This window comes from Scophthalmus maximus, chromosome 1 (assembly GCF_022379125.1).
Source record: "Scophthalmus maximus strain ysfricsl-2021 chromosome 1, ASM2237912v1, whole genome shotgun sequence".
Lineage (NCBI taxonomy): Eukaryota > Metazoa > Chordata > Actinopteri > Pleuronectiformes > Scophthalmidae > Scophthalmus > Scophthalmus maximus.
This window is the reverse complement of record NC_061515.1, coordinates 12,891,073-12,918,285: the sequence shown is the minus strand read 5'-3', so window position 1 is coordinate 12,918,285 and position 27,213 is coordinate 12,891,073. Positions and strand designations below refer to the sequence as shown.

Genomic DNA, 27,213 nt, shown 5'->3' with positions numbered 1-27,213 from the left:
TCATAGTGGTAAGTGCAAACATACCATACTCTTATATATACACACACACACACACACACACACACACAAACACACACACACACACACACGTACACTCACACACACATTGTCTCCTTGCTGCTTTTGGCAGTCAGCGAGTGTATTAGAAGCATATGGAAATAATAGACTTTTTGGAAGAGGCAGCTCACATAAATCCACCGTGGCTCTCAGTGCATGACCACAGAATGCTAGTGACTGTGTGAGCACGTGTGTGTGTGCGTGTGTGTGTATGTATGAGCACATGTCCAACTTGTGCTCATTCATCAGAGCCCTTATGGAGCCGTACAGTGGAAATAGTTTTAGCATACGTGCACTTAAACAACAGCTAAAAGATCGTCACACACAACCCTGCTGCTTTATACTGTACGGACTATAACTCAGTGGGCTTTACCCCGGTCACACACTCACACACACACACGCACACACACACACACACACACACACACACACACACACACACACACACACACACACACACACACACACACACACACACACACACACACATAACATAAACTTACAGGTATTGTTACTTTGGGAAACCACAACCATCCCGCCTGGTCAAAAACCCACTGATTTTACAACCCTCTGATACACAGCTGGTTCAAACACACACATACTCCTGCATACCGCACACAGAGCTCTCAGATTCCCTTGCAACTCTAATCTCTGTCAGCTCCATGGTCTTCTCATCTTTCCCTCCGCTCTCTCTCTCTTTGATTGGTTTCTCTTGTCCTTGCTCTTTCTCTTTTTTTTTCTTCAAAAACGCACACAGCTGTCACAAACAGCTGGAAAAATTTTTCATCGAGGGAGACAAGAGCAAGGGAGTAGTCAAATTTATACACACACACACACACACACACACACATACACACACACTCAGAGGCATGCAGACATTTCCCATGTGAACCCACCTCTGCGACAAAGTGTAACTAAAAGAGTCTCATGGATAAAAAGGCAAAGCCTGCACTCGTCGACACTGGGCTTGCTGAATTTCACACACTGTGTGAAGGAATGCATGTGGCCGTCACGTCACCAGGCGCTCACTCATAAGAATCGTCCTCTGTTCCTGTTGTTGTGAGGTGTGAACCCTGCTTGTCAAACTGTATGCAGTGTGCTCCGCTGAAACAGACTTGATTTTTGTGTTATTTAGGGCCCATTCATTATCGTCGCGTTTAAGCCCCTTGTGCGAGTGTGTGTGTGTTTGATCTGTGTCCAATGAACATGTGAGCGTGTGCAGGCGCTTGAGAGTCAGCGTACACATGTGACCATGTCAATCTGCTCGGATGTTTGTGAGAAAAGCGGTTGGTAATGGTTGCACATATTTCTGCTGGACATAAACATGTTGGACCCCATTATAAACTGAATCGTTTCTGTGTACCCATGCATGTGTGTGTGTTTTTGTAAGACCATAAACAATGAGTGGACGACAACACCACACACATGCACAAGGATGGTGAGTGTGCAGCAGTGGGATGTTTTAGTATTGAAAAGAAAGAAAGAAAGAAAGAAAGAAAGAAAGGAGGACTCTCCTATAAAGACAAAAAGGGCAAAGTCAAATGAAAAGAAAGAAAGAAGAAAATGTCAAGAGTGTGCATTCATGCGTCGGTGATTGTACGAGAGCTACAGGGCGAGTGGATTCTCCTCCCAAAAGAGTTCAGGGTGTGTAAAAACAGAGGGAGGCTAATGGGCTGACTGAAAGAGGAGGGAGGGGAGGTGAAGTGAGAGTGAAAACAGAAGCGAGAAGACCTTTTCACCGGGGTTTCATGGTTCTGTAGGAGGTTTGTGTGTTATTGTAAAGGCTGGTATACTCTAGTCGCCCCCCACCATTTACTGCGAGATCGGGGTGAGGGGGTCTCCTCATAACCACCAAGGAAAGAGAGAGTGAGCAGAGGGGCAGGGGAGGCGTGGAGTGACAGAGGGGAGAGTGGCAGTTATTGAATGGGCCAAAGTCAGAGAGAAAGGAGAGCGATGGCTTCAACAGAAGCAGGATACTTCAGAGATGTGGTGAGGATGGGTCTGGGCCTGTGGATGAAATCAAAACACTCAAACCACAGAAACGCCTGTCACACAGTCAAAACTACTTTATCATTTGCCAACATGAAAGAAAAAAAAAGTAAACTGCCCCGGCCTCATGCCAATATATGAACCTGTGTATCAACTCATTAAAACTACTGTAAATACACTTGCATTACACTGGAAAGAAAGACAGGCTGTTCCTGGCTGTCAGATTTCTGAGGGCGGAGTATTGAACTGAAATGTGTCGTTGGCAACGTTTAACAAAAAAGAACTGGCAGCATTTACTTGTTCTTTTAAAGATGCAAATATCAAATCAAACTAAAACAGACAAAAGTGCCACAATAGACATTTGTTGATAGAGTAGATAATACAATGACAGCTATAAGTTGATTCATTTGCTATTTGATCGACTAGAACATCTATAGTTGTCCATATGGTTGTGCTTTTACACTAATTTCATTTAAGTGAAAATTACAGTCATCTCCTATGTGGGTCTTCCATTCGTAGCTGTGTCAATCATTTACACTCCAGGTGGAAATCAGTCAGTAAAGACAACAGTGTGCTCAATGAAGTCATGACTGAGAGCTGCGAGCGCTGCGATTGCATCAGTACGGTGAAGAAAACACGGGGCAAGTGATCACTTGAGTGGTCTGACATTCAGACAGGAGGTAAACAAGAGTTTAGCCAGATCCCCCCAAAAAACACTCTAGAGGTAAAACTGAAAGTGAGCATGAACAGAAAGTTGCTCATAAACCCTTGAATCAAGACACCGGTCTTTGAACTCTTTCTGGGAAATCATTTAACCTTTTGCCCTCATTTGGGTATGGTTTGGGTAGGTCTGGGTAGCCTGAGGGGTTGTTTATAATATGAATCCTAGAGTTCCCACATGTCAGCGAGTAGCTTTATTAATACTATGACATAACTACAGACATGATGTGTAAAATGTGTAAAATATGTTTTCCCTTTAACTTTCGCCACCCACCCCAAGTCATTCCTGAAATACTGTTAGAGTACTCGAGAAGGAGCAGCTTAAAGCCCCAGTTAGGCTTATGAAAGTAAACATTAAAGAAGCATGAAATGAAAGACGTAAAAACTGTATCTTACTGGATGGCGGGCTGACAGGGTGAAAGATGGAGTGGAGAGCAGGTGAAAGGAAAATGAATACAGCTGGTGAAAGAGGGACTTTCAGTGTTTTTGTACGGGAGCTTGCAGATGTGTTTTACTGCCAGGGGGGAGGGGGAGGGAGGGAAAGTGTGTGTGCCTGCCTGAGGGCTGAAGACTTTGTTCTGTGCAGGCACACACACTCACACACACAAATAAGATTGCCACACACATAAACACACACAAGCCACGGCCTTGTTCGCATATGACACCGATACGTGATACGCAAACAACAACTCAGGCAAGACTGATGAGTTTTCAGGGGGAACGGATTATGTGGAAAGCGGGAACCTTCCACCACGTGTGAGTTTTTCGTGGGGGAAAGCCCAGGTGACACGTCGCTGTCGCCGTGCTCAGTGCTCAGTCCGTCTCCATGTAGGTCTATGTCTGCACAGCTGATCCTATCGCCTCACCGCCACGTACAGGTTACGACCGGCCGGTCATTCCTGAAGCATTACCGCAGCGTTACACAGACTAAACAACCGGCTGCTGGTCCCTGCAGCCATAAAACAACATCCTTCACATTCACACGCCAGGACCAATCACTGCATGCACACAAATCCATGACATATATATTAATACCGTATGCATGTGTGTGTGTGTGTGTGTGCGCGCGAATGGGTTTGTCCTCAGCGATCAACATCCTCTGGCTAATCTTGTGGCCCGAGGCCGTGTGTCAGAGCTTTGCGGGCCACCAGTCAGCCGTCAGCCTCGACCCTGGGAGGGAAGTCAGGAGTCCTCCAGAGGAAACACTGCTCATCTATCAACAACAGACACAGGGTTGGAGGAGGAGGCCCTGTTCTGTGCTGTATAAATGGAGAGATACATTGCTGTCGCTTTCAGGGAGAAGAGAGAATAGTTCAAGTCTTAAAAACTTGAACTTTTCATCATTTGAGATAATGAAAAATAAAGAAACATTTAAATAAACACGTACATGGTAACCACAAGATCAATAAATGAAACCAGAACTTCACTCAAACCCACTGAAAAAGACAATATTTCCACGTTCCACTTTCCATGTTCGACAAATATGTATTTTATGCAAAGTGATAACTCTTGATTTAACACACATTTCTATAGTGTGAGCGGGAGAATGGCGAAGTGTGGACAGCTTTGTTTTTTCGTTCCAAGGTCTCACTTTTACGAACCGATCCCAAAATCCACACTGAACTTCATAAAAGAGCTTTTACTGCATAGTGCTGCTTCCTCTGCCTGGAACCTTCTGCAACTGGATTTAAAATTGCAAAGGAAAAAAAAAACCTGCGGCAGAAACTCAGACATTTGTCTTCAGGCTGCTAACGTTTTGGAACATTTTCTTATTAATCTTTTCAGTTGTTGTGAAGGTCCAGTTTAGTTGTTTCTGGGACTAAATGTTTGTGTACGATGGCATTAGCAATTCCATTCATTATTTTCTAATTGCATTTTTGTTTATTCCCAATCTTGTGGCATCCCGGGTTATCTGTCTTATGTTCTTTATCTGTAACTCAGTTTCATTGATGTTGGCCAGGACACTACTGAAACAGGGATCTAAATCAGGTCTTCCTGGTTAAAGAAACTGTTTGACATTTTAAGCACACAGAGAGGAAACACGTGGCGGGGGGGGGGCACATGCAGCTCTGATGGTTAGAGATCCTCCTCCTAACAAATTGTTTAATATGTGTACAAACAGCATGTTTTACTTTATGCATGGATTAAACAAACAAGATAAAACATATTAATTCATGTAATTTAGAAGGCCCGTCTCCGAGCTAAGTGGTGGCATTAGCCCTTTCATCTAACGCTTAGCAAAAAAATGTGAATAAGTGTATTTTGAAAACTATTCCTTTAAATAAAGTTTCTTAAAATAAACCAGAGAGAGATGACTGAAAGGCTCGGACAAAAAGTGAGAGGAAATACCGAAAAGGGATGAAAAGGAACATGAAAGAAAGATTTGAGAGGAAATCGGAGCACACAGGAGCTAATATACTCAGACGTTAACAAGCAGACGTGCCTTGGTTTTGTTGAAAAGCGGGTACCGCCGCTCATTAAAGCACCAAAGCAAAAGCGAGTTGCCGATCGGTCTGAATGAGCGCATGTGTTCGGGTGTTTGTGTGTATGCGTGTGCCACAGTCCAACACATCTGGGCCTGTTTGCCACTCGGTGACGACGGCAGCAGTGGCAGGGTCTGCACACACAGTCATTAAAGAGTGTATTGCTCAGTGCTGACAGTCGTGATCGTTTATTTTCTGGCTGTGTAGTGACATGCTGTGATTAGATCCACGGACTCTCGCAGCAGCAGCAGCCTGAAGCCAAGTGTGACTGGTTGGTTCAACATAGACTCAAACTGCAGGCGTGACTATAATAAAAGTATTACATGTGTTCTTCAGCCGTTGCATGTTTTGTTTTTTTCGGGTGGTATTTTACCTATTGAAGGGCACTAGTTGCATTTTAGAAGAGGTTAAGAATAAAGGAATGCTACAGCATTAAATATGCATAAATCAATCTAGAAAATCACAAATTATCCATCAAATCAGATGCACTAATCCGGCCGATAATCATGTCTGGTTTTCTTGACAAGAGGGCCCAAAACCTTCTGATAAGTATTGTGTTATCATATCCACTACGAGGGTTGTGGGAGCAATTTTTACAGCCCAGAAAACATTGGCTGAACTCAGGACTAAACTCTGGCTGCATGTGACCCCAACAACCTCCATCACTTTGTCGTGCAGACTGCATAATGTATGATGAGATGATTAATTGATCGCCAGGAAAAAACAACAACGCTGCACTGGCTTTTAATCACAAAAAAAGGAAAAATTTCTCTCTTTCATATTGAAAATGATCATTAGCTGCAACCTAGAACCATATGTAGCCTGTTAGGCGAGATCCAGAGCGAGATCCAGAGCGAGAAGACGCTGCGCTGCTCGTCAAGCTACAATAACTTAAATCAACTCCAAGCTTCTTTCATCTGGATCTTGGCTGATGGACAGTGAGGAGGACAAGAACCCAACATTTTTCAGTTGTTACATCAAACTGAGTCAATAAAAATGGGAAGGGACATGTCTCCGGCGCCGCCGCCAGTGGAAATTGGGCCCTCGTGTCAGCTGGTATCGATCTCATTAGGGTGTGCGCTGGACTACACGTTAAATCCACATGTTTCTGTTCTCCCCTCACTTGCTGTTGCAGAGGCATGCACTGTTAGTGAGTCTCTGTAAATATTTACTGCCAAGAGGAGGACAGAAAGAGGTGCTGAGGCGAGAGCAGGAATGCTTGAATGTTCGTCAAAATGTGGGTATGTAATACTCCAAAGGCCGAAAGCAAAGGACGAGAAGAGCAGCGTGGGTTTCAGTGAGACGTCTGCTCCCAGCTTCAATGTGTCTCTTCTTCTTCTCCTTTTTTGTTTCAGACAGCTTCTTCTCAAATTCCACCTTTTCCTCCCGTCTCCCTCTGACAGAATAACTTCTTCTCTGGTTACACTCGCTCGCTCGCACACACACACAGACACACACACACACACTCACTTTTCCATGAATCCTGCTCTTCCTCTGACACAAACTTCCTCTTGTTTTCCTGCAGGACCATCCCAGCTCTATCTGTTGCCCCTGCTGACCATCCCTCCCGTTACTCCTCCGCACCCTCCTCCACTCACACAATTCTTTACGTTCCTTTCACTCACGCACACACACATGCACACACACTCATCATCCTCAGCCTTCATCCTTTCTTTGTCCCCCTCCCCCTCTCCACCTTTTCTGTCCCTTTGCCCTTTAGCTCACTCTCCCACTACTGTGTGCAGATTTTCTAAAAACAGTACTTTCTTTCACTACTACTTATACTTACCCTCCCACACACATACGTGTACACACACACACACACACACACACACACACACACACACACTTACACACACACACACACACACACACACACACACACACACACACACACACACACACACACACACACACACACACACACACACACACACACACACACACACACACACACACTCAGCCCTTCTCATTTCCTCTGTCCCTCTCCCGGTTCCCCTCTTGCTTCTACGCAACAGTAAAAACACGCACATACACGCAGCCAATCACACTTGCGATGGGCCTCAGTCGCGCTGTGTTATGACAAACACACCTAATAGATAATAGGATGTGTCACTCTCAGTTTGGCTCACTCCCCTCACTCCATCACAAACACGCACGTACACACATGCACACGCACACATACATATGTTTATGTGCAGGCCTGGGGCAAAGTCTTGCATTCATCACATTCATCAACACTTTTAACCTATATTTAAGCAATGTTCAGACATCTAAAAATGTGGACCAACTATTCACTGCAGGAGCAAACAGGCTGATGTTGTGTAAATATGTAACCCGATGAGTCAGGCTCAGCCCTCGCAGGACTACTATTAGCACCGCTGGCACACAGACGACCTGTATGCTGCCAGCTGCTAAATCTGTTTTAACACAGGCACCGTCGCACAGAGTCAGACACAGCATGAGAGGGGGGGTGACACACAACACGAGAGGCTGCCAAATCATTGAGCAAGAGAAAGAGTCAAGGGCCCATGAGTGCTAACCTGTCTCCAGACTGAAGGGTCTACTTCCGCTCAGCGAGAGGAGCTGGGTTGTAGACGTGATGTGTGAGAGTGAAAATGAGTATGTTTGTAGGCGTCTCTGTGTGTGTGTGCGTGTGTGTGGTATTTGTTAACCTCAATCTTATCATCTCCCTCTACACTCCCACTTACGACAGACCTGCTTTGAGTGGCCTGCTGGCGTAAATAACCCGGTCACATGTCCCTCATGGGGCACATGGGTTATTTTAGTCGCCATGATCAAATCTTAAAAGGTGCTATAGATCCGTTTCCATCACTTCGTCTCATGTGTCTGTTGCTCCCTTCATCATGTGCGATATCTCACTGATGGCTCATCGATTTAACATGAAACCAGAGCAGGAATCAAACTGCTCATTGCTGCATTTTCTTGGTTTGTTTTTTAATGTAACTCAGAGAAGCAAGAGGGATGTTTTATCATGTTCTGTTAGTTCGTCCACATACCTCTAACTATCGTCTAAAACTTTGCAACACTATGGACGATATTTCTTTCAATACTTTTCTTTAAAGAAGCTTTACAACTTTTTCTCATTTGGCATAAAAAAAACAACTAATTCCAACCAAACTAATATGTTGTCTAAAAACAACATATGATATGCCCAAAAAATGTATCCATTTAATCCATGACTGTTCATGTATCATGCATAACTGTAATCATGTACATCCATTTTTGTTTTGCTTGTTAACTACTCTCAAATCATACTGTTAATTTAAAGCCGCCACTGCAAGAGGTGGACAAGGCGTGAGCTGGTCAAATTTTGTACGCTGGGTTGTTGCATCTGATTTTGATTAACATATGTGAAATTTTTCACATGTGCCTTCGAAAACTGGCTGACGTTTTACAGTTTTTATGCTTTGAAACATTCCACCGTACCAGCAGACACATTATATTACCAATTTATGAAGTGGATACGACCTCTGAGAGAAGCGGCCGGTCATTAAAAACTCACAGCGTAGTTGAAAAACTTCATCCACCACATTCACTCAGTCTCACACTTAATTGAGTGAAATCGAGTGTGGCATTCCTGTGTCAGTGGAAACTGAGTTACAGCGAGGTCGCGCTCAGATTCTCACCTGTGTGTTGAGGGTGAGTTTGGCCCGACTGTGTCTGGCTGCTCTTCTTGGCAACACACACACACACACACACACACACACACACACACGCACACACGCACACACGCACACACGCACACACTCACACACTCACACGCACACGCACACGCACACGTTGATACTGATGCTGCTTTTACTGTGCTGCACTGAGAGGTACAGTACAGGTCGCAACCCGGATCATCACTGCAGGCCACGAGTCAGGACAGGACCTTATAGCAATACACACTGTGCTACTGACACTGACACTGACACTGACACACGTGCACTGAGACACGCACACACACAATCACAAGACTCAAGTCTTGGCATGCATTCCTGCTTTATGTATGTGCCATCACCATACTGAACGCAGACACATGCATTCAATCACATGTTTAGCTTCACAACTGAGGTGTGACCCAGAATACACACATGCCTTCGGGTAGCCGGGGCACTAGCGGCCAGTTTCCATCCGAGTGCTCAGAGACAACCAGCTAGTGTTGGAGCTGGGGAATGATCTGCCTATCAAATACTCTCTGCTGACCTTCAGCTCCTCATTTTACAGCTGCCTAACTGCTCCCTTCAACACACGGCATGCATATAAATCAAGAGCAACTGCAGGCGATACACAGATGAGGTGAATACAGCAGAGGTGAGCATTAGGCCACCTGAAGCGAATTACTGGGGTTCTAAAGAGGGTGTGGAGCCAATAAATTAGGAGGATTATTCCTTTTGTATCTGGGACTTATAGGAGGAGGTTTTTACCTGTGAGAAGCACCTGCGGTACTCGTTCTCCGGGCCAGAGCATCTGAAGACCTGAGGAGCGCCTCTCCCTCCGTCCCTGCCTGATTCCGTCCCCAGGTGCGGGATGTGGGTGTGCTGCAGAGGGTAGATGTTCCCGGCGGATGGGGCCTGTGGGCTGAAGCCTGGGTGGAGTTCCCTGTCTCTGTGCACAGGGCTGGGGCGGTGGAGAGGTGGGGAGAAGGGCGAAGCGATGGCAGGGGAGTTTGGGCGTGCGAGAGGAGAGATGGGAGGAGGTGGAGCGGTGACGGAGTGCCAGTCAAACCGGTGGTGGTTGGACACAGATGGCGATGAGGAGCGTGAGAAGGAGCGAGAGGACGGGACCTGCTCTCGCCCCCTCACGTGCTCTGTATGGGTGTGTGAGGGTCTGTCAACATGGCGGTGTGGTTTGCCAGGTGTTGCGGTCGATGTGGGCACCTTGTCAGCAGCAGGCGACTCGGTGCTCTCCTGCTCTGCGTTCCTCTTCGCCTCCTCTCTCCTCACCACCTGCCCGTCTCCTCCGTCACTCCCTCTGTCTTCCTCTCTCCTGTTGTCCTCTGCCTCATCTTCATTCGCAGCAAGGCCAGGGGTTGGCGTTGCGGTGCCGTTAGCTGTGTGGCGAGCCTGTCGGTTTGGGCGGTGCAGAGGTAAAGAGAAAGGCACCCTGCCATACCCAAACTGACCTGGACGGATGGTGGAAGGCCTGCGGGTCAGGGAAAAAGGGGAAGAAGGACCAGGCAATATTTAATTCACACAGAAAGATTCACAGAAGGCCAGAAAAGAGCCAGAAGCAGATACAGCTTGTTAGCTGTCCAGCATAATTATAACCGACATTAGCGGGCCAGAGGCACAGATGGGCACACCTCCAACTCCAATACTCATAATAACAAACGCTCTCTAATGCCAAAACACGCCAACACTTAAACTAATGGCACCTCAATGAATCCTAAACGTACATGAAACGATGATCTGAGGAATCAGCATTTCTTTTATTACCTCCACCAATGTTGTTTTTTTTGTTAGCAGGATTACTCAAAACGTTAGGGGCATATTTTGCATGAAAACTTTATCAAAGATAGGTCTTGAACATGGTAACAGGTGATTACATACGGTGGCTATCGCTCCTCATCCTAACAACTGAGCTCTTTTTAGTTATCCCTGACAAACAAATACCGTTGCAACTGCCAGCGATGCAAAACTCACTTCCTGTGTGCTAGAGATGTTTTCCTGGAAACGACGAGCTCAGGCTGCTGAGCAAAGCAAATGCTTCGATACCAAATCAGTCACATAACGGTTTATAACTTTTGTCTTGAAAAAAACTCTGAGGCCGATGCCAATACTGTATCTATATTTGTAAGTTAAAACCAGCTGGTAACAATGTGTTGGCTATTGCTTGAGAAAAAACACACCCATGAGACAAAATCCTATACATTTAGTTAAAGAATTGTGACCAAGAAATGGGCTGATTTTTCATTTTCCAATTTTCCTGATTAGACATATCATTTTATGGTTGATTATTTTAAGAGTTGACTTAAACAATCTAAACACAAGGTCCAGACAGTAGCTGTTGTGGAGCTTCTCAGCAGATGGGGGAGATGTAGCAGATGTGGTCCATTAATCTTGGAAATGCAGATTTATTTTTCCAGAACTTCTCATCCATGTTGCCTTATAAGCTTTCAAAGTGCCCAGAAGAAATGGAAAAGTCAAAATCTGCAGCAGCATCACGCCAGGTCAACTCCATCTGCTGAGGGACGATTGTGTGATACAACTGAAAGCTCTGGAACAGCTGCTGAATGGGCCTAGTGGAGAAGTAGTTTTGTAATATTTCCTCTAACATACATTTGATATTATTTTAGTGTCATTTCTATTATTATTAATCGGCCTGATCCTAGATATATCTGTGACAGGCTCATCCAGTCTCACCTCCTCGCTGGCAAACCCTCCCGATTGGGGGAGATGGACCTTCTGCTTCCGCCTCCTCCACCTCTCGCTGCACCTGGATTGGTCGGTCTCCTGATGATCCGTGCCGGCTGGGTGTAGCCATGTGAAGGAGTGTGATAGGGTGATCGGTAAGCGGACGCACGGTCCTGATTGGCCGGGGGGAATTCTTGTTGGTAAAAAGGGGGAGGTGGATTGGCCTGTTCAGGAACAGGAAGTCCTCCACCTCCTGCGGGGGTATTCCGATACAGAGACATTCCTGGGTTGTGACTGGCGGACATTGGCTGGGAGTGATAGGGCGGGTGTTGTGCGGGGTAGCGAGGGGGGTAGTAGGGGTACACAGGTGATATAACAGGTCCTCCGATGCCCCCGGGCAGATACCCCGCCCAGTTAGGTGGGGAGTGGGAGAGGGGAGGGGGCTGTGGGGGAGGTAAACACTTCCTGCTCCTTTGTGAGACACCAACGCCGCAAGTGTGAGAGCATTCTGACCACTCCCCCCAAATAGACCACACCCCCTCCACAGCCTCCGCCTCAAGCACCTGCCTGGACCGTCGTCCTGCCACCTGACACACACACACACACACACACACCACACACACACACACACGAACACACACACACACACACACACACACACACACACACACGAACAAGAAAGAAAATGACAGGAACAATTAAACATCTTTTAAAGGCTAGGAGCCCTGGATTTAATCAACCAGGATTTCTGAGAAAGGGGTTAGTAAGTTTTTGTTTCCTTCCTCCTTAATTTTACCCTGCCAGGTAAAAAGTGCACTACAACTAACTGTAGCCTTAACTCTGCTGTTAAATCGGTCAAAACAGCAGGCCTTGGCAATATTTTACAGAAGTATTTAACTTAGCAAAACTGTTGCCACTGCAAAATCTAAAATCTCTGGAAGGATTTATTTCTTCACAGTAACCAAGTCCATTGATGAGCTGCAGTCTCGTGAGTTTCCTTTCTCAAAGGCCAAAATATAAGTCCTGAACTCTTCACAGTTCACCCAGGATTAGAAGAGACTCAGTAACCTGCCAGCAGCTTATGAGCAAATGGATAAATCCAGTGGAGTTGGTGTCGTATGAACGCAATGCAGAAACGACATAATCAGGGGTAATCTGGCTGTGAATTTGTGTTTGTATATACATGTACGTGTGTGTGCGTGTGTATACGTGGATGCCAGGTCGTTCCTTGATCTCTTCCTCTGTGGCTGTAGATAAATGTTTCTCCTCTCATTTAATAACTGAAGCACTGGCCAGGTTGGCAGACCAGCAAACATGAGAGCTGAACAAAAGTTTCCATTCAGAAAGAACCAGTACATTAATCTGTGCTCCACTTCTCTCCCCTCTCTGAGGAAATGCGTGTGTACATGAGCAGAAATGTGCTCATGTACACACATGAATAAACATTCAGTTCAAAGTGTTTGTGGCTGGAAGTGAGAGAGAGGACAGGTGTAATTGGCATGCATGTGTGTGTGTGTGTGTGTGTGTGTGTGTGTGTGTGTGTGTGTGTGTGTCTACTCTCTGTCAAGGGTTCCTGCCTCTGTATGAGGTAAATTGGTGGGAAGCGGGGAGGCAACGAAAGAAACAGGAGTGAGAGAGATGAGGAGGGGTTGACGTAGACAGTCTTGATGTGTGTGTGTGTGTGTGTGTGTGTGTGTGTGTGTGTGTGTGTAGGGGAGGTGTGGTCAGTTGTAATGAGTGACATCAAACACACAGCTGCCACATAACTGGGACCATAATGAGCTGCGGTGCAGTGACCCTGCAGCAGCCGTCACCGACCTCTGGAGCTACTGGTTAAACTCCTTCCACACTGTACCACCGGCCCTGAACGGGGCTGCGCGCGTCAACTTGAGGCCCATGTGTATTTTTAAGAGTGGTGTTACTGTGGACCCTCTCCAGCTGTGGGTCCCTCTAATACATAACTTCAGATTTTTTTGTCATAAAACAATACTCGTAAACAGTGGACGGGATACAAGTCACTGTAATTATCATTATAGCCACATAGGGGCAGCAGAAACAAGTTCACGTTGGCATCTCATCGATGGTTAATTTGACGAACTTGTTCGCAAACAGTTGTGCATGAACACATCAAACAGGATGTGGCAACGTTATCGCTTGTTTGGAGACATTCGTCTGGAGTCCAATATTCACTCTTTTTTTTTAGCTCTGATTTTAGTCTCCACCGACTTCTGTGGGAAATATCTGGCCTTTTAATGACTACATGCTCCACAACGTTCACCAGCTTGTCACTAACCGCGTCTGTCTGCTTTGTGGTGCTGAGCAGGTGACGTACAGACGGTTTTTAGAGCATTTTAGCTGAAAACAGCTGAAACAACACTATGAGAGTGGTGAGAGTGAACCCAAAAACAGTAAAGTTGCGGGTAAGAAAAGATAAACACTAAAGGGACCTCTTCCACACCATCACAATGTTTTCAATTTGTAATTGAATGCAGAGCTGTTCGAAAAAAAACCCTATATAGCTGCTTTAGGTTGAATAAACCATTTAAAAACATAGGTACTAAGGTTTAAAATAAGGGCTTGATGATAACAAAAAAGGAATTCAGATGCTGAGCTGAAGTTAATGAGGGTATTCAGCAGTCGGAGTTATTTAAGTGGGTATAAACCAAATGCATAGTTTTATTAGTTTGGAATTAGAATTTGAGACTAGAAGGATAATATCTCTCTAGTTTTGGCTGCGTGTCAGCAAAGAACGAGGATTTGAATCATGCCACAAATTGAAACAATAACAGTGACTACTTAAGCCTTCAAGGTCTTCAGGTGGGCATTCGAGTGTGCTTTAAGGGAGACTTGAAAAAATCTATCCTTTAATTGTGGTCACCTTTGACCCCTCCACAGGGGTGCCTTTGTCTGTGGAAGGGACTTATGATGAGTTAATGACTCACCTTCCGTTTGGCAGCCTTGGTCACAGAGGTCATGACCACCACAAAGCCCCACAGCACATAGAGCCTGCAGGGATAAAGGCGAGAGAGTGAAAGAAGTTGCAGATACACCGGATTTTGAATATCAGCAGGTTGAATAGGCCCTTTCAGCAAGGACACGACTGTTCCGTGATCTAAACGTGAAAGTGCTATATGCTGTGTGAACTCGGACACAGACTTCCATTATTCTCTGTCCAGTGATCATCGGCTTTCTAGAACCTTTTCCTGTCGATGTACATTTATTCAAAAAAACAGAGTTGGATTTGTGGAGCGAACACCCTATCAAATGTTCCAGTGACCTAACTGTACTTCGGCGGCCAATTATGCCACTTTCTCTCCTGTCACAGGTGGTGTGTGGGCTCAAAGGGGGCGAACAAAGGTTTCTTTTTTCCCTTCAGGGTTCACAGGCCAGCGTCTCAATTAATCTGGGGAAGTCTGAGAGGTGCTAACAAACTAATGGGTTTAAACAGCAAGCATGTTTTCCCTCCGCATGCCTCTCACTGGGACTGTACACACACCCCGAGGCTGTGGTTTCAACACACACCAGCACACTGGCAGGGCGCAATCATTCACAACATCCCAAACCATCTTGTACCATAGGGTGCTTTTTTATTTGAGGTCTGATGTTCAAGGGAGGTGGTTTATGGTCTGGGATGGAGTTGAGTGCCTCCTTTAATTATGGGATACAGTCCTTAAATTTGACATGGAACTACTTCGGGGAGTCATTTACTCATGCATTGAGCTTTTTAAGTTGTATTTTCCCATGAAACTGAGTAAAGAAGAGTCAGGTGAGTGCACTTGTCCCAACAGAAAATCAACTTGTTGCAAGGAATTCTTTAAATCGCCTGGCTTGTCTGTAATGATATGAAAGCCGCGCCACAAAGTGGAGCGGACGCAAGTGTGTCGGAAACAAGTGTAATACCACCTCCGCATCTGCCAAGAAAAATGGCCCGAACACGAGACCAAACGATGGACTAAAGCAGCGCTCACCGCGAGAACCAAACCATCGCCACAATCACCAGTCCGCAAGCCGCATGTAGTCAGAGTAATTGGTCCCTTCTTCCCAGTGTGGTGCACCGCCCTGGTCTCTGGAAGCTTCCCCACACTGGACTCCACAATTACCCCGAAAAGCTCAGACAAAAGGTCCCGCACAGTCCGACACAACAGAGCCGCTCAGGCCGAAGTAACGACCCCCTACCCGCGTCCACGTTTCCCTGGCCGCTACAGTGGCACATTGTAGAATAAACTCGCAGCCGCGGGGACAAGGAAGGGTGGAGGAGGAGGGCGAGAGACGTGTATCTGGGGATGAATCTCGCAAGAAACAAAACCTGCCCCGGGGCGAAGGAGAGCGCGCCGACCGAACCCCAGATGCCTTCGGGTACATTCCTGTCACATGCGCGGCGCGGCGCGCGGCGCGCAACAAGAAGGCGTTGTGCGTAAAAGCCAAAACTTCGCCGCAAAACACAAACAACTTTGTGAGATATCACACCACAGTCACCGTGAACACCCGCGTAGCTCGGGGGAGGATGCGAGGCGAGCAGACTGGGGGGGGGGGGGGGGGGGAGCAGCAGGTTGCTGCTGTGTCAAGACAAAGTTTTACCTGAATAGTGAACCCAGCCGCATGCTCCTCCGCTCACGTGACGCGCCGCTACTGATCACCGGTATTGATTATCAGTCCGGTCCACTGGTCCGCTGCGGTCCGGCCAGTCCTCAAAGAAATGTGATGAGGTCCTGAGAGGGCTTCCTCCTTTTCTCCTCCTCCTCCTCCTTCGTCTGCTCTCTCTCTCTCTCTCTCTCTCTCCTGCTCCCTCTCTCTTTCGGTCGCCTTCCTCCTGTCACAGTCACTCCCCGTGATTTTTGGAGAGTGGGAAAGTTTTTCTCTCGTTCAGCTTCGTTCACTCCACAATTTTTTTTCTTCTTTTCTGGGTCCTTATTATTAACTGGTGTGACGCCTGGCAGCCAGGGGGCCAGGGGAGAGGGAGAGTGTGTGTGTGTGTGTGTGTGTGTTGGCGGGGTGGGTGGGTGACAGTAGACACAAAATGGACAGATTACACAACTCTCGTCTCTCCCTCTCTCTCTTTCACACGCTTAAGCCATCATACACTCCCACTGCCTCTCTCTGTGTGTGTGTCACACACACACACACACACACACTATGGGCCCTGACTAGCTATAATAACTCTGAGATCCGCTTTCTTAGTTGTACAATCCTACATAAGAATGCTCCATTGTACTGGGTCACACTGATCAGTAGTAATGATCTACTCCATGTCGGAAACAGTCATGAGCTGGCAGCATCTGTGGCGGGGACACTGCTGGTGGAAGTACAAAGCGTTATATGGACTTTTTATTGTGCCAGTGCAAACACCAATTGTTCAATCGCAAAGTTACAGACACAAGTTCAAAGTGGATAAAAAGAGATTCTTTCTTATTATGCATGGATGAATTGTGGCTGTTGACTCACTGGCAGCATGTAGTTGCCATGAAAAACAGATTTGGGAACGACATAAACACGGCTGTGTTTAATCACAGTCTAACACTTGGAACTCGACATGCCCCACCAGTGTGGAGCTAAGATATGTGCACCCCGGAGACGTGCTACTCCTGAGCAGGAATGATGTGTGTGTCTGTGTGTGTGTCTGTGTGTGTGTGTGTGTCTGTGTGTGTGTGTGTGTGTGTGTGTGTGTGTGTGTGTGTGTGTGTGTGTGTGTGTGTGTGTGTGTGTGTGTGTGTGTGTGTGTGTGTGTGGTCAAAGGCAGAAGCGAAGACTGCTTGATGTCAACTTACATTGGCCTTGGAGGAAAGAATGTTTGTTTGTTTGTACATGCACCAACATTCCGAGTCCATCAGTACAGTTTTCTAGTGCCGGCTCACAGGGGGCAGTGTGTAGGGCGGGGTGCACATGGGTGGAGAGGAAAGAATGAAAAAGTTCTCCATGGAATTAAGTTGCTCAATTCCTGAGGGGGCTGGTACACAGCCATGATCTCTGGCATTATATTTGAAACCAGTAACAGTGAGTTGTCATTCAAGCTTGAAGGAAAAAAGGAATCTGGTCACAACCAAACTGAAGGTCGTGTGCAGGATGCAGGGCTTCCCTGTCGAGCTTATCGCACAAGATCATCGTTACACGCACAGAACTGTTATTCATCCTCTATTCAGTAATATTACTGAGGCAAATGGATTGTGGGAGAGAAAGGGAGTCCCAACAAATTGGACTATATACTCCTTAATTTAATTTATTGTGATGTGAAGATACGGAATGTCAGTTATGAGAATTATTTGATTTGGTTATTCTTCATTTTTTTCAGAACTCTTTGTAGAGTTGTTTACGAGGCGATGTGTTGTATTGTTGATCTGTTTTTTATTACTTTGCGGTGTCTTTCCAGACCCTTGAGGGTTCGGCAAAAGGCATGACACAGTAATAAAAAACACCACATCTTCATCATAAAAAAAACCGAAAGGGGAGAGGGTAAAAGTGAAAATGAGGGAGATGGGAGGGCAAAGATATTAATGTGACACTAAAAAAGTTTTACTGCTGATCCTCTGGGAGATAAGAGCCCAGCTCACTGAATTTACAGCACCTCCAGAGATGTCTCGTTCAAAGACGTTTCTGATCCCGTGCCCGAAACCTCTTTTCCCGCCCTGCTGCCACTGAGAGGAGAGGGCGAGACGGTGGAAATGTGGGAGAAAAACGATGAGTGGAAGGGAGGGCGGGTTTCATAGTGAGTTATGGTCTAACACATACAGCATTAACACACCCAGGGCCTGAGATGTCCCCATGCCAATGTGCTGCTGCTTTTCTTGGACAGGCATCCTACAACATGGGCTCAGTGATGGTGACGGAGATTAGCGACTTCAAAGTCCACTGCCAGAGCCAACAACGGAACACTTAACCACATTACAGAACAGGCTTAAGATTTGATCTGTCAAAATAAAAAAAAGAGCTAATGTTAAAGTCGCACCGTGAATCCACAGGGTAGATTCCAGGGGTAATGCACATGCATAGACACACACGCGGTAGCTCAGGGTGTGTTTCATGTGTGATTAGTGAAATGGATATCTCTGTACGCAGCATGTCTATCAGTAACTACAATTAGACAGGGGTCATTGCCATGGCCACCAGAGGTTCGTGACCACTTATAGCCCCCTGCCCCCCCCTATCTGCCCCTTTCTTCTCCTCCTTTCCCCATCTCTCTCTTTCCCTGGATCCCTGAGAGGCAATAACTGACATGTTGGCCTGTGGACATGCGCCACCAACCACAGAGGCCTGATTAGCAAAATGTCTGAATCAACTTGTGACAACAACACACAGATGTCGTGTGCGTGTGTGTGTGTGTGTGTGCGTGCGTGTGTGTGTGTGTGTGTTTGTCCGAGGAGGCCCGTGTGTAAGCACTAGATCTGCTATTTGTCTTGGATGGCTGATCAGAGTAACAGCACTGCAGATCAGAGTAGTGGGGCCCTGTGGGGGTGATAAATCACTCGAAAAACTTCTTGCATGTACACACACCCTGCCTCCAGAAAACACACACACCCCAGCTTCAGGCCCAGACACAGTAGGCTCGCGACCCTTTTTACCGTCAAAGTTAATGAGGCCTCCTGGCTTCTTCAGACCAACAGAGGGACGGTGCTTCGGGGTTGGACCGCCGCAGGCTGCCGCCTGTGAAGGCGGCGGCGAGACGCAGTTGCTGAAATAGGTCAAAGAGAGGGGACTAGGATAAAGACCTGTCTGTCTGAGGGTTATCATTAAGCGTTTTCAGACCACGGACCAGGCTCCCATAATGAGTTTATGACCTTATACACAGGGAGAAATGGCTGAAGCAGGCACCAGAGAAGAATGGGTCGCCATGAGATTCTGTGCGGACTTTCCTGGTGCTTAGAGGATGGATCTCAATGACTTTGTTGATCATCCGGTCAATATTTACAAATGTTCCCAATGCTTGGAGCAAATTCAAAGAATTTTGGTTGGTCCAGACCAGAAAAAGTCAATTAGAAAAAATTCCACATGTGTAGTCCGGTGCATACAACACACATTAACCAAGTCTCCTAACTATTTATAAACTGACTTATGATTAAAACTTGTGTAATATTGAACTTTCTCTAAATTTGTGTCGGTTTATCCTGTTTTTATGAATAAATAGACAGATAAAATAGGTGGACAGAATTGCATTATTGGACTAGTTGTTTATCATTCACCACTGGGGCTGACTCAACATGGAAGCAAAACCATAAGATTAATGTGCAAAAAAAGAAAGGAAAAGAGAGAAAAGCACATATGAACATCACATGAATGTAGGTTAGCACATGCCTTCATGGAAGTCTGCACACTTCGCCTGTGCATGCTTGCAGACTCACAGCTGCAAAAGTATGATCCAGGCTCAAGGCAGTGGCATGTAGTCCTGCATGCAGGTGTGAAATCCAAACTAGATTTACATTAAGATTCTAAACTCGCTGAGCTGAGTCGATCCCTCTGTGAAGGAGGAGGAGGAGGAGGAGAGGCCTGATCTATCACACACAGAGAGAGAGAGAGAGAGAGAGAGAGAGAGTGACAGACGGGGACACAATGGCAATGAAAAGAAAGGCAGCAGCAGAATAGGGATGAAAGGGAATTTGAGAGAAAGAGGTAATGGCAGATTAGATGGGAACTGAGCAAGTGTAAAGGAGAGTGAAAGAAAAAGAACCGGGGAAGGGGGAATGATTTGTCTGGCTCAGATGGAGTCAATATTTGCTCCATTCCACCAATCCTGTGCCAGGGTCCGGATCAAAGCAGGGCGTGTGTGCTCAGAAAAAGGGTGCCAAGAGCCAGAGAAGAAAACGGCTGACATCTTTACAGTCTGGTCTGGATGCGGCCGAGAGCACCGAGAGAGATGCTTTTCCACTAACGCCATGTTAGCTTGAATTCAACCTCTGAGAATTCACGAGCCAAGGGGGTCGAAACAGGAGCCTGCAATGAGCCTCAAATGGAAAATCACTGCGAAAGAGAATAAAGAGGGGAAAAAGAGAAACCAAAGAGGGAGATAAGATGATCGACGAGTGCGACTCTCTAATGAGGAGCTACAGTCGTCACCGGTGAGACGAGGACCTGAGAGGGAGAGAGACAGGTCACCTCCGATGGGCCCTAATTGGCTGAAGAAACCGCTGAAATAACCTTGTTCCAATTATTCCAACAAAGAGCAATTGTTGCCCATTGAGAGGAGCCACTGGGCCACGTATGTACACAACAACAACAACAAACAACAGGATTTATGTCTGTGTGAACAGGCATGTATGGTATGGCCTGGCACAGGAGACACTGGACCACAGGAGATAGAGCGGAATGATGCCGCTGGGTAAAAAAAGTGCTTCGGTCTCTTTATGGCGCGTTGGTTATAGACCAGCGTTTTTTGTATCACAGCCTATAATTCAACTGACGGCTTCTCATGGTGAATTCCTGCCCCGTCAGTTCACAGGGATCTCGGCCACCGACGACAGATCTGACGACCGTCAGGAATGTGTCGTCATTCCTTTTAGATCATGATGCATATAAGTTCTGTTTCTGTTCTGCAGAAAAGACTTCAAGTCTGCAGCCGAGCGAGTGGCTCTGAGGCCAACAATGCTTTGCTATAAAAGCTTTAAAAAAAAAAGAATTGATGAACTAATTTGAATTTGACCACCTCTGGGGCATTTGTGCCAAATTGCATCAATCCATCTAGTAGATTTCAATATATTTCACTTTCACTTGTTGGTAGCACTCAAGCTCAAGTCACCAAAGTCAATAGGCGTCATCTTCTCAGAACCATTCACGTCTGTGCACAATTGCATGGTAATCAATACCAACCCAGTCGTTGTGGGGGATATTTCAGTCTGGACCAAGGTAGTGAACCTACCAACCAGACATTGCCACAATGGATAAAAATGGCAGAATGGATTTTATCCATCACAAATAATCCATTTCACCTGACAGGTACTGTGAACTTTTTACTGCTGTTCTGTAAAAACCTATGCCCCAAAGAACAAGACAACTGATATCACCCATAATAGTCATCAACATAATCCAATTTGATTTGACATAGTTGAAAGCTAGAAGGCTTGGCCGAGTTTATTCTTCATCCTTCTATGACTATTTATTCTATCTATATCCAAAAGTGACTGAAAAAGATCAGCTTCTATCTATTTACCTACATGAATCCTGACCACATGGTTAAGTTCAGAGGCAGGCCCATGATGCAAATGTACCATGAGCCCCAACTGAGAGAGTGAGAGAGTGAGAGAGAGACAGAGAGGGAGGGAGAGAGAGAGAGAGAGAGAGAGAGAGAGAGGCCTATGTCAGGTCAGATCATACAATGTCTGAATAGTGAACACTCTGGCATACATTAACATTTGATCACATGGTCAAATGACAAATGAAACAAGAAGAATGGAGACCGAAACAAGAAGCCACAAAATGCCAAGGGGCGTCCAGGCCTCAATTCACAATACTGGACAACCAGGCTTGAATTGCCAAATCTCCCAAAACGTTATCTGAGGTCAAAACAAAAAGGGAAACTTGCTCTTTATCAGACATTCTGGATGAATTTGGAATTGAAATTTTAAAAAATGAATTCACTTCACGTGTTGGCACTAGTCTGTCAAGACCCACAAAAACTCAATGTGAAGCCACAAATTGTCATTTCATTTTTGAGCCACATCGACACTGTGCAGCAGCACCACCACCTCTCTCTTTTTAGCCTTTCATGAAGTGACCGGTCCATCTCTCCTTCCCTACGCCAGGCTTCAGTTACCCTCCGAAAGCAGGAATCTTGAAAACATCCTGAGGTCAAAGTGTAAGGTCAGCTCCATCTCCCCTTACTCCCTCGGGCTTCACCCGTTTCTGCGGCGCCGCACTGGGACGAGGAAAGGGAGTGAATGTTTGTACAACCTGCACTGGACATGTTACATGCACAGTAGATCATGTACTGTAGGGCCGAGTTTATAAACGAACTCCTTGTGGGGGAAAAAAACCCAAAACAAAAAGGCTTGTACTGTGGCTTCCATTCCAGCTTCAGCATAGTGGGATAGTGAGAATGCAATTTGATGATATTTATTTCATGATTATGCAGTGATGGATAACCATGCCTGCGACTTTCCAGTAAACATCACATCATTTTGACTTCTCTGGCACTGAGAGTGTTGTAGTGTTTGTTACATAAGAAGCTATCAGTTGTCAGCCTTGCATGGTTACCTTGCAGTTTGGAAGTGGTTTGTACTTCAGATTTATGTCCCACCATCAGGTTTTCCTCACTGCTCCTTCATTTCTTAATCTGCCTTGGTGCCTCTGCGTCCTGTAAAATTTGAAAGAACATTCACCGTGGTACAGTTCGGGATATCAGAGCACGGGCGTCGTCCACATGAGTTGGCACAAACTCATGCAAGCAAATTCAAAACTGATGCTTGCCTCCCGAGCCTTTTTCCTTTCTCCACTCCTCCTCGTGAAACATTTCAGAATTTACAGCCATTTGCTGCAGGAGGAGAGTGGCATATGTAAACATTTGTGAATTTAGCAAGGGGCCGGTTTATTGTCCTCGCTTACTAAACTGGACTGAGAGCCAACATGACCTCTGACCTTCCGCTGAACCCATAAACTCCTCCCTTCTGTGAGCGATTCAACAGGTTGGCTCGAACAATAAACCAAATGCCTCTTTCACTGCAGGCTTTGGATTGGAGAAAAGCTCATTTCTCTGGCCTCTGCCTGCTCCCTCTTTTCTGGAGGTATCCTGCTCTGATGAGCGCCGGACAGAAAATCAGGTCAGCCGTGTGTTGAGCATTGCAGACATACTTGCGAGCAGGTTGAGGGCCAAGCTGAGAGACTGTACACTACTGTGCTGCGTTGTGAGTTATCTGTGTGCGTCTTTGTTAGTGTGACTTCCCCCGGCCTGGCACAGTCGCCAGTGAGCGTGCGCATGCCGGAGCATCCATTACTTTTAAATTAATCCAAAGCCAAGTGCGAGCACATCTCGAAAATGAAAGGCGCGAACTGTACACCGGAGGATTAGAGCAGAGACTGTCTGACGGGCAAAGAGCGCAGCCAGACAAAATAAGCAGCAACATACCCAGAAAACTTTTTTCTCTCTTAAAGAGTTGGGACTGGGCTTAGTTACTGGACCCAGATGAGTGAGAGAGAGGAAAAGAGACAGAGAGGGAGTTGGCGTGAAGGAGCAGGAGCCGAGGCTGTCGGGCCTGGCAGTGTGGGTGGGCTGAGGTTTTGAAGTCAAAGCAGAAATATCTCTGATGACTTTAATCTGCTGTCTTATATTCAAAAGGAAGCTTTTTTTTTCATCTGATTGTTGCCTGACATGGTATACGAGCAAATGAGCCCCCACCCACTCTGTTAGGGTCTGTTCATGTGTACGCGAGTGCTGCAGTGCTGTCATATAGATTACTGTACGACAAACATTAACCCCCCGACACACCTGCTGATCAGAACACACAGTCCAAATGATCAACTGATATTCCCTCAGGTGGGAATTTACAAGCCCCCTACTCAAACATCACTGATTTAAACACACACACACACACACACACACACACACACACACACGCACGCGCACACACAAGGCACGCACCCGCTCAGATGCAATGGAATCATGTTACATGAGTTACTGGCGGGAGAGTCACTCTTACTTCAGGCGTGTGTAAGAGTCAAAATCAGTGTGTGTGTGTGTGTGTGTGTGTGTGTGTTGAGCAGAGGTCAGCGGAGGGTCTCGACCGCTGGGTCCCTGTCACTGTTTGGTTTTAACCCTCTCAGACCGGCTGGTATTGTTTTCAGTGGCTTCACTTTCTAAGGCCGCCTCACATTTCTCTCTCTCTCTCTGCCCACACACTTTCTCTTAGCCCCTAGACTCTAACACACACACACACACACACACACACACACACACACACACACACACACACACACACACACACACACACACACACACACACACACACACACACACACACACACACACACACACACACACACACACACACACACAGGGGTTATTTATAACAGGGTGGAAGGGAAAGGCAGCTCGGCCTCGCAGGTCCTATTTTGGGAGGTTCAGCCTTCCATCACTCGGGCTGACGGCTCTTCAGTGATACCAGGAGAACAATACCTGTTTATCTTCCTCCGGCCAGCCGGGGAGTCGCTGCCTCCCGGCCTGGGTCACCGTCACCTATTGCCTCCCTCCAGGAAAACTTGACTTCCAGGACAACAGCGATCTCAAAGTCTGTCACTTAACAATCACTGTTGGCCTCCCAGAAATGCTTCTCCACTAGGAAATGCTTTTCTCGAGCCAAGTTCCTGCTGCTGCTGTCATTTATGGACTGTTTATGAAGATTCTGTAGCGAATACTACTTAGTAATACTTAGTATTTCTCAATACAGCTGATGATTTCAATATGTAAAAATGAAAAGTAAAAAGAACTTTAGAAGATCTTTAGATTTTATTCTAACAGAGAATAACAGTCAAAGACTCAACTGATCTCCCACATGAGGACTGTGGGTAATAGCAGAGCTTAAGCAATTAGTCAATCAGCAACTATAGTTAATGTTAAATAATCATTTGAGTCTTTTATTTGAAAGCAAAAATGACAAACATTTATGAGTTTCAGCTTTTCAGATGTGAGGAGTTCATAATTTTCCTTATCATATACAGTCGGGAATCTAATAACGTTGGGTTTGGACTGTTGGTCAGATTGAAAGAAAAAACCTTTTAAAATGTCACTTTGGGCTGTGGGACATCAAACCACATTTTCCGCTATATTTGGACATTTTCCGGGCAAAACTATTGAGGAAATCTTAGAAAATAATCAATATTGCAAATAATGGGTTGTTGCAAGCGTATTCGACACCGAACCCACCAAATCATATCAGATTCTGATTAAACTCTGAAAAGCCTAAACATATTTCCATCCAGCTGTGCCCCACCCATTTAAAACCAGTGGGGAAACAGAGGATTTAGAAATACAGTAATGACTAATGTGAAAAAAAAGCAGAGAATTTAGCGGACAATATCGTGTTGGAGTAGAGCGCCATAACTCGGAGCAAGAAGCTGATAGTGAAGATGTGTTTTTCAGGGCCTTTATTCTTCTAATAATCTGCCATAGTTAGTTATCAGTCTATGAACGAACTCTCTCAAAGTGTTTTGTTGCCCCGACAGCAGCCCTGTTCTTTGGTAAACCCCTTTGGCTAAAAATAATTTCCTATGAACTCTGAGTGACTCCACCAGTTAGATGAAGGATTGCTTTGTGTGTGTGTGTGTGTGTGTGTGTGTGTGTGTAGCAGAGAAGAGATAGTCGGGTAGAAGGTGGGTGGGAGCAGTTAGTAAGGAAGGTGAAGGGAGCCTGATATTTTTTATCTACTAACTAAAGATTTCATGAGTGTTTACTGGAGCTAATGGTCCATGACGTCATCACTATTTCACTACTGCGCCATGTCGGCCGCGCCGCCAGAGGAATTATTATCATCTCCACGTTTTGTACAACGTTGACAGAAGTCTTAGTCCAGCGTTTACTTAGGGGGAGAACTGTAAACAATATGCAATATAAACAACATGCAATATACTTACTCTCTTCATTAATCGGTTTGATAGTTTCTGAAAATGTAATAATAATTTAAAGTCAGAAAAAAAGTGAGAAAGTTTTTTTTCTTCAAAATATCTTCTTCTGTAGGAGCAACGGTCCAAAACCAAAAGACATACAGTTTACAGATACTCAAAAAAGAAAGGCTCCAAATACACAGTAAAACAAAGGAAATCTCAGGTGGATTTCTCAACACTAACATGGAACCGAGAATATCTGAACTGCTTCATAAGAAAAGGTTTTTTTGTATTTTGGGTGAACTTACCCTTTTAAATGAAACCATTTACACACCTTAGGTCTGCTTAAATTCTGAGGGATTACTTCTTTCACTTCGACACAAACTCAATTCTTTTGGCAACTTCTAATTTGCTCAGCTTCTACAGATCCACGTTTGAGGCACTGATGCCACCGACCTCGCTTCAAACGTGGGCTCGATTTAAACCTGTCGATCTGATGTGACCCGAGTCAGATGTGTCATCGTGAACCCGCCTCACCTTTTCCTCTCCGGAACAACTAAACACACAATCTACTCCACCTGTTTCACAACCGGCTTTGTTGAAACAGTTCCTTTTGTCCAGTGGACTCGGGTTTATTCTCTCGGAGCCGACACCTCCCTCGCCCTCTGTGTCACTGTTGTGACTGATGTCTTTTCCATCCTGCTGCCCTCTCTCAATTAAAAAGGAAAAAACTTCCAATCCTTTTGACCTTTACCTTGACTTGGCTGTTTCCACTAAACACACATGAAAACACACAGCCCTGACATGGCTGCTCCCTCTTCCTATTTTAGTCAAATCCCCCCTCGGCATCCTCCCTTTCTTCCAGTCTTTTAAAGGTAGCCCTGCTTTTCTATTCTCATGTCATGACGTAGACTTACATAAGTGGGGCGTTCGCATATATAATGGTTTTTAGGGAACAAATTGCATCTGTAGCTGAGTACTGCATATGTTAGTCTGATACTGATCTTAAAATAATAATCTCCTCTCTGTTCTTTGTAAAAACCCAGAGTTATCAGGAAATGTTATTAATGGACAAACCAACAATGAGG

The 27,213-nt window shown here is 45.8% G+C and overlaps 1 protein-coding gene across 1 annotated transcript in view; it reads right to left on the bottom strand.

Annotated features, from left to right (window-relative positions):
* adamtsl4 (ADAMTS-like 4) overlaps positions 1 to 16,557 on the bottom strand; it is a 31,635-nt gene extending 15,078 nt beyond the window's left edge. Inside the window, exons 1-4 of the mRNA XM_035644182.2 lie at positions 16,190 to 16,557; positions 14,554 to 14,617; positions 11,621 to 12,198; positions 9,683 to 10,400 (exon numbers count right to left, since the gene is read on the bottom strand). Of these exons, the coding sequence (XP_035500075.2) occupies positions 9,683 to 10,400; positions 11,621 to 12,198; positions 14,554 to 14,617; positions 16,190 to 16,212 (1,383 nt within the window). The 5' untranslated portion in view covers positions 16,213 to 16,557. The remainder of the gene's footprint in view (positions 1 to 9,682; positions 10,401 to 11,620; positions 12,199 to 14,553; positions 14,618 to 16,189) is intronic.
* Between the last annotated feature and the right edge of the window lie 10,656 nt (positions 16,558 to 27,213).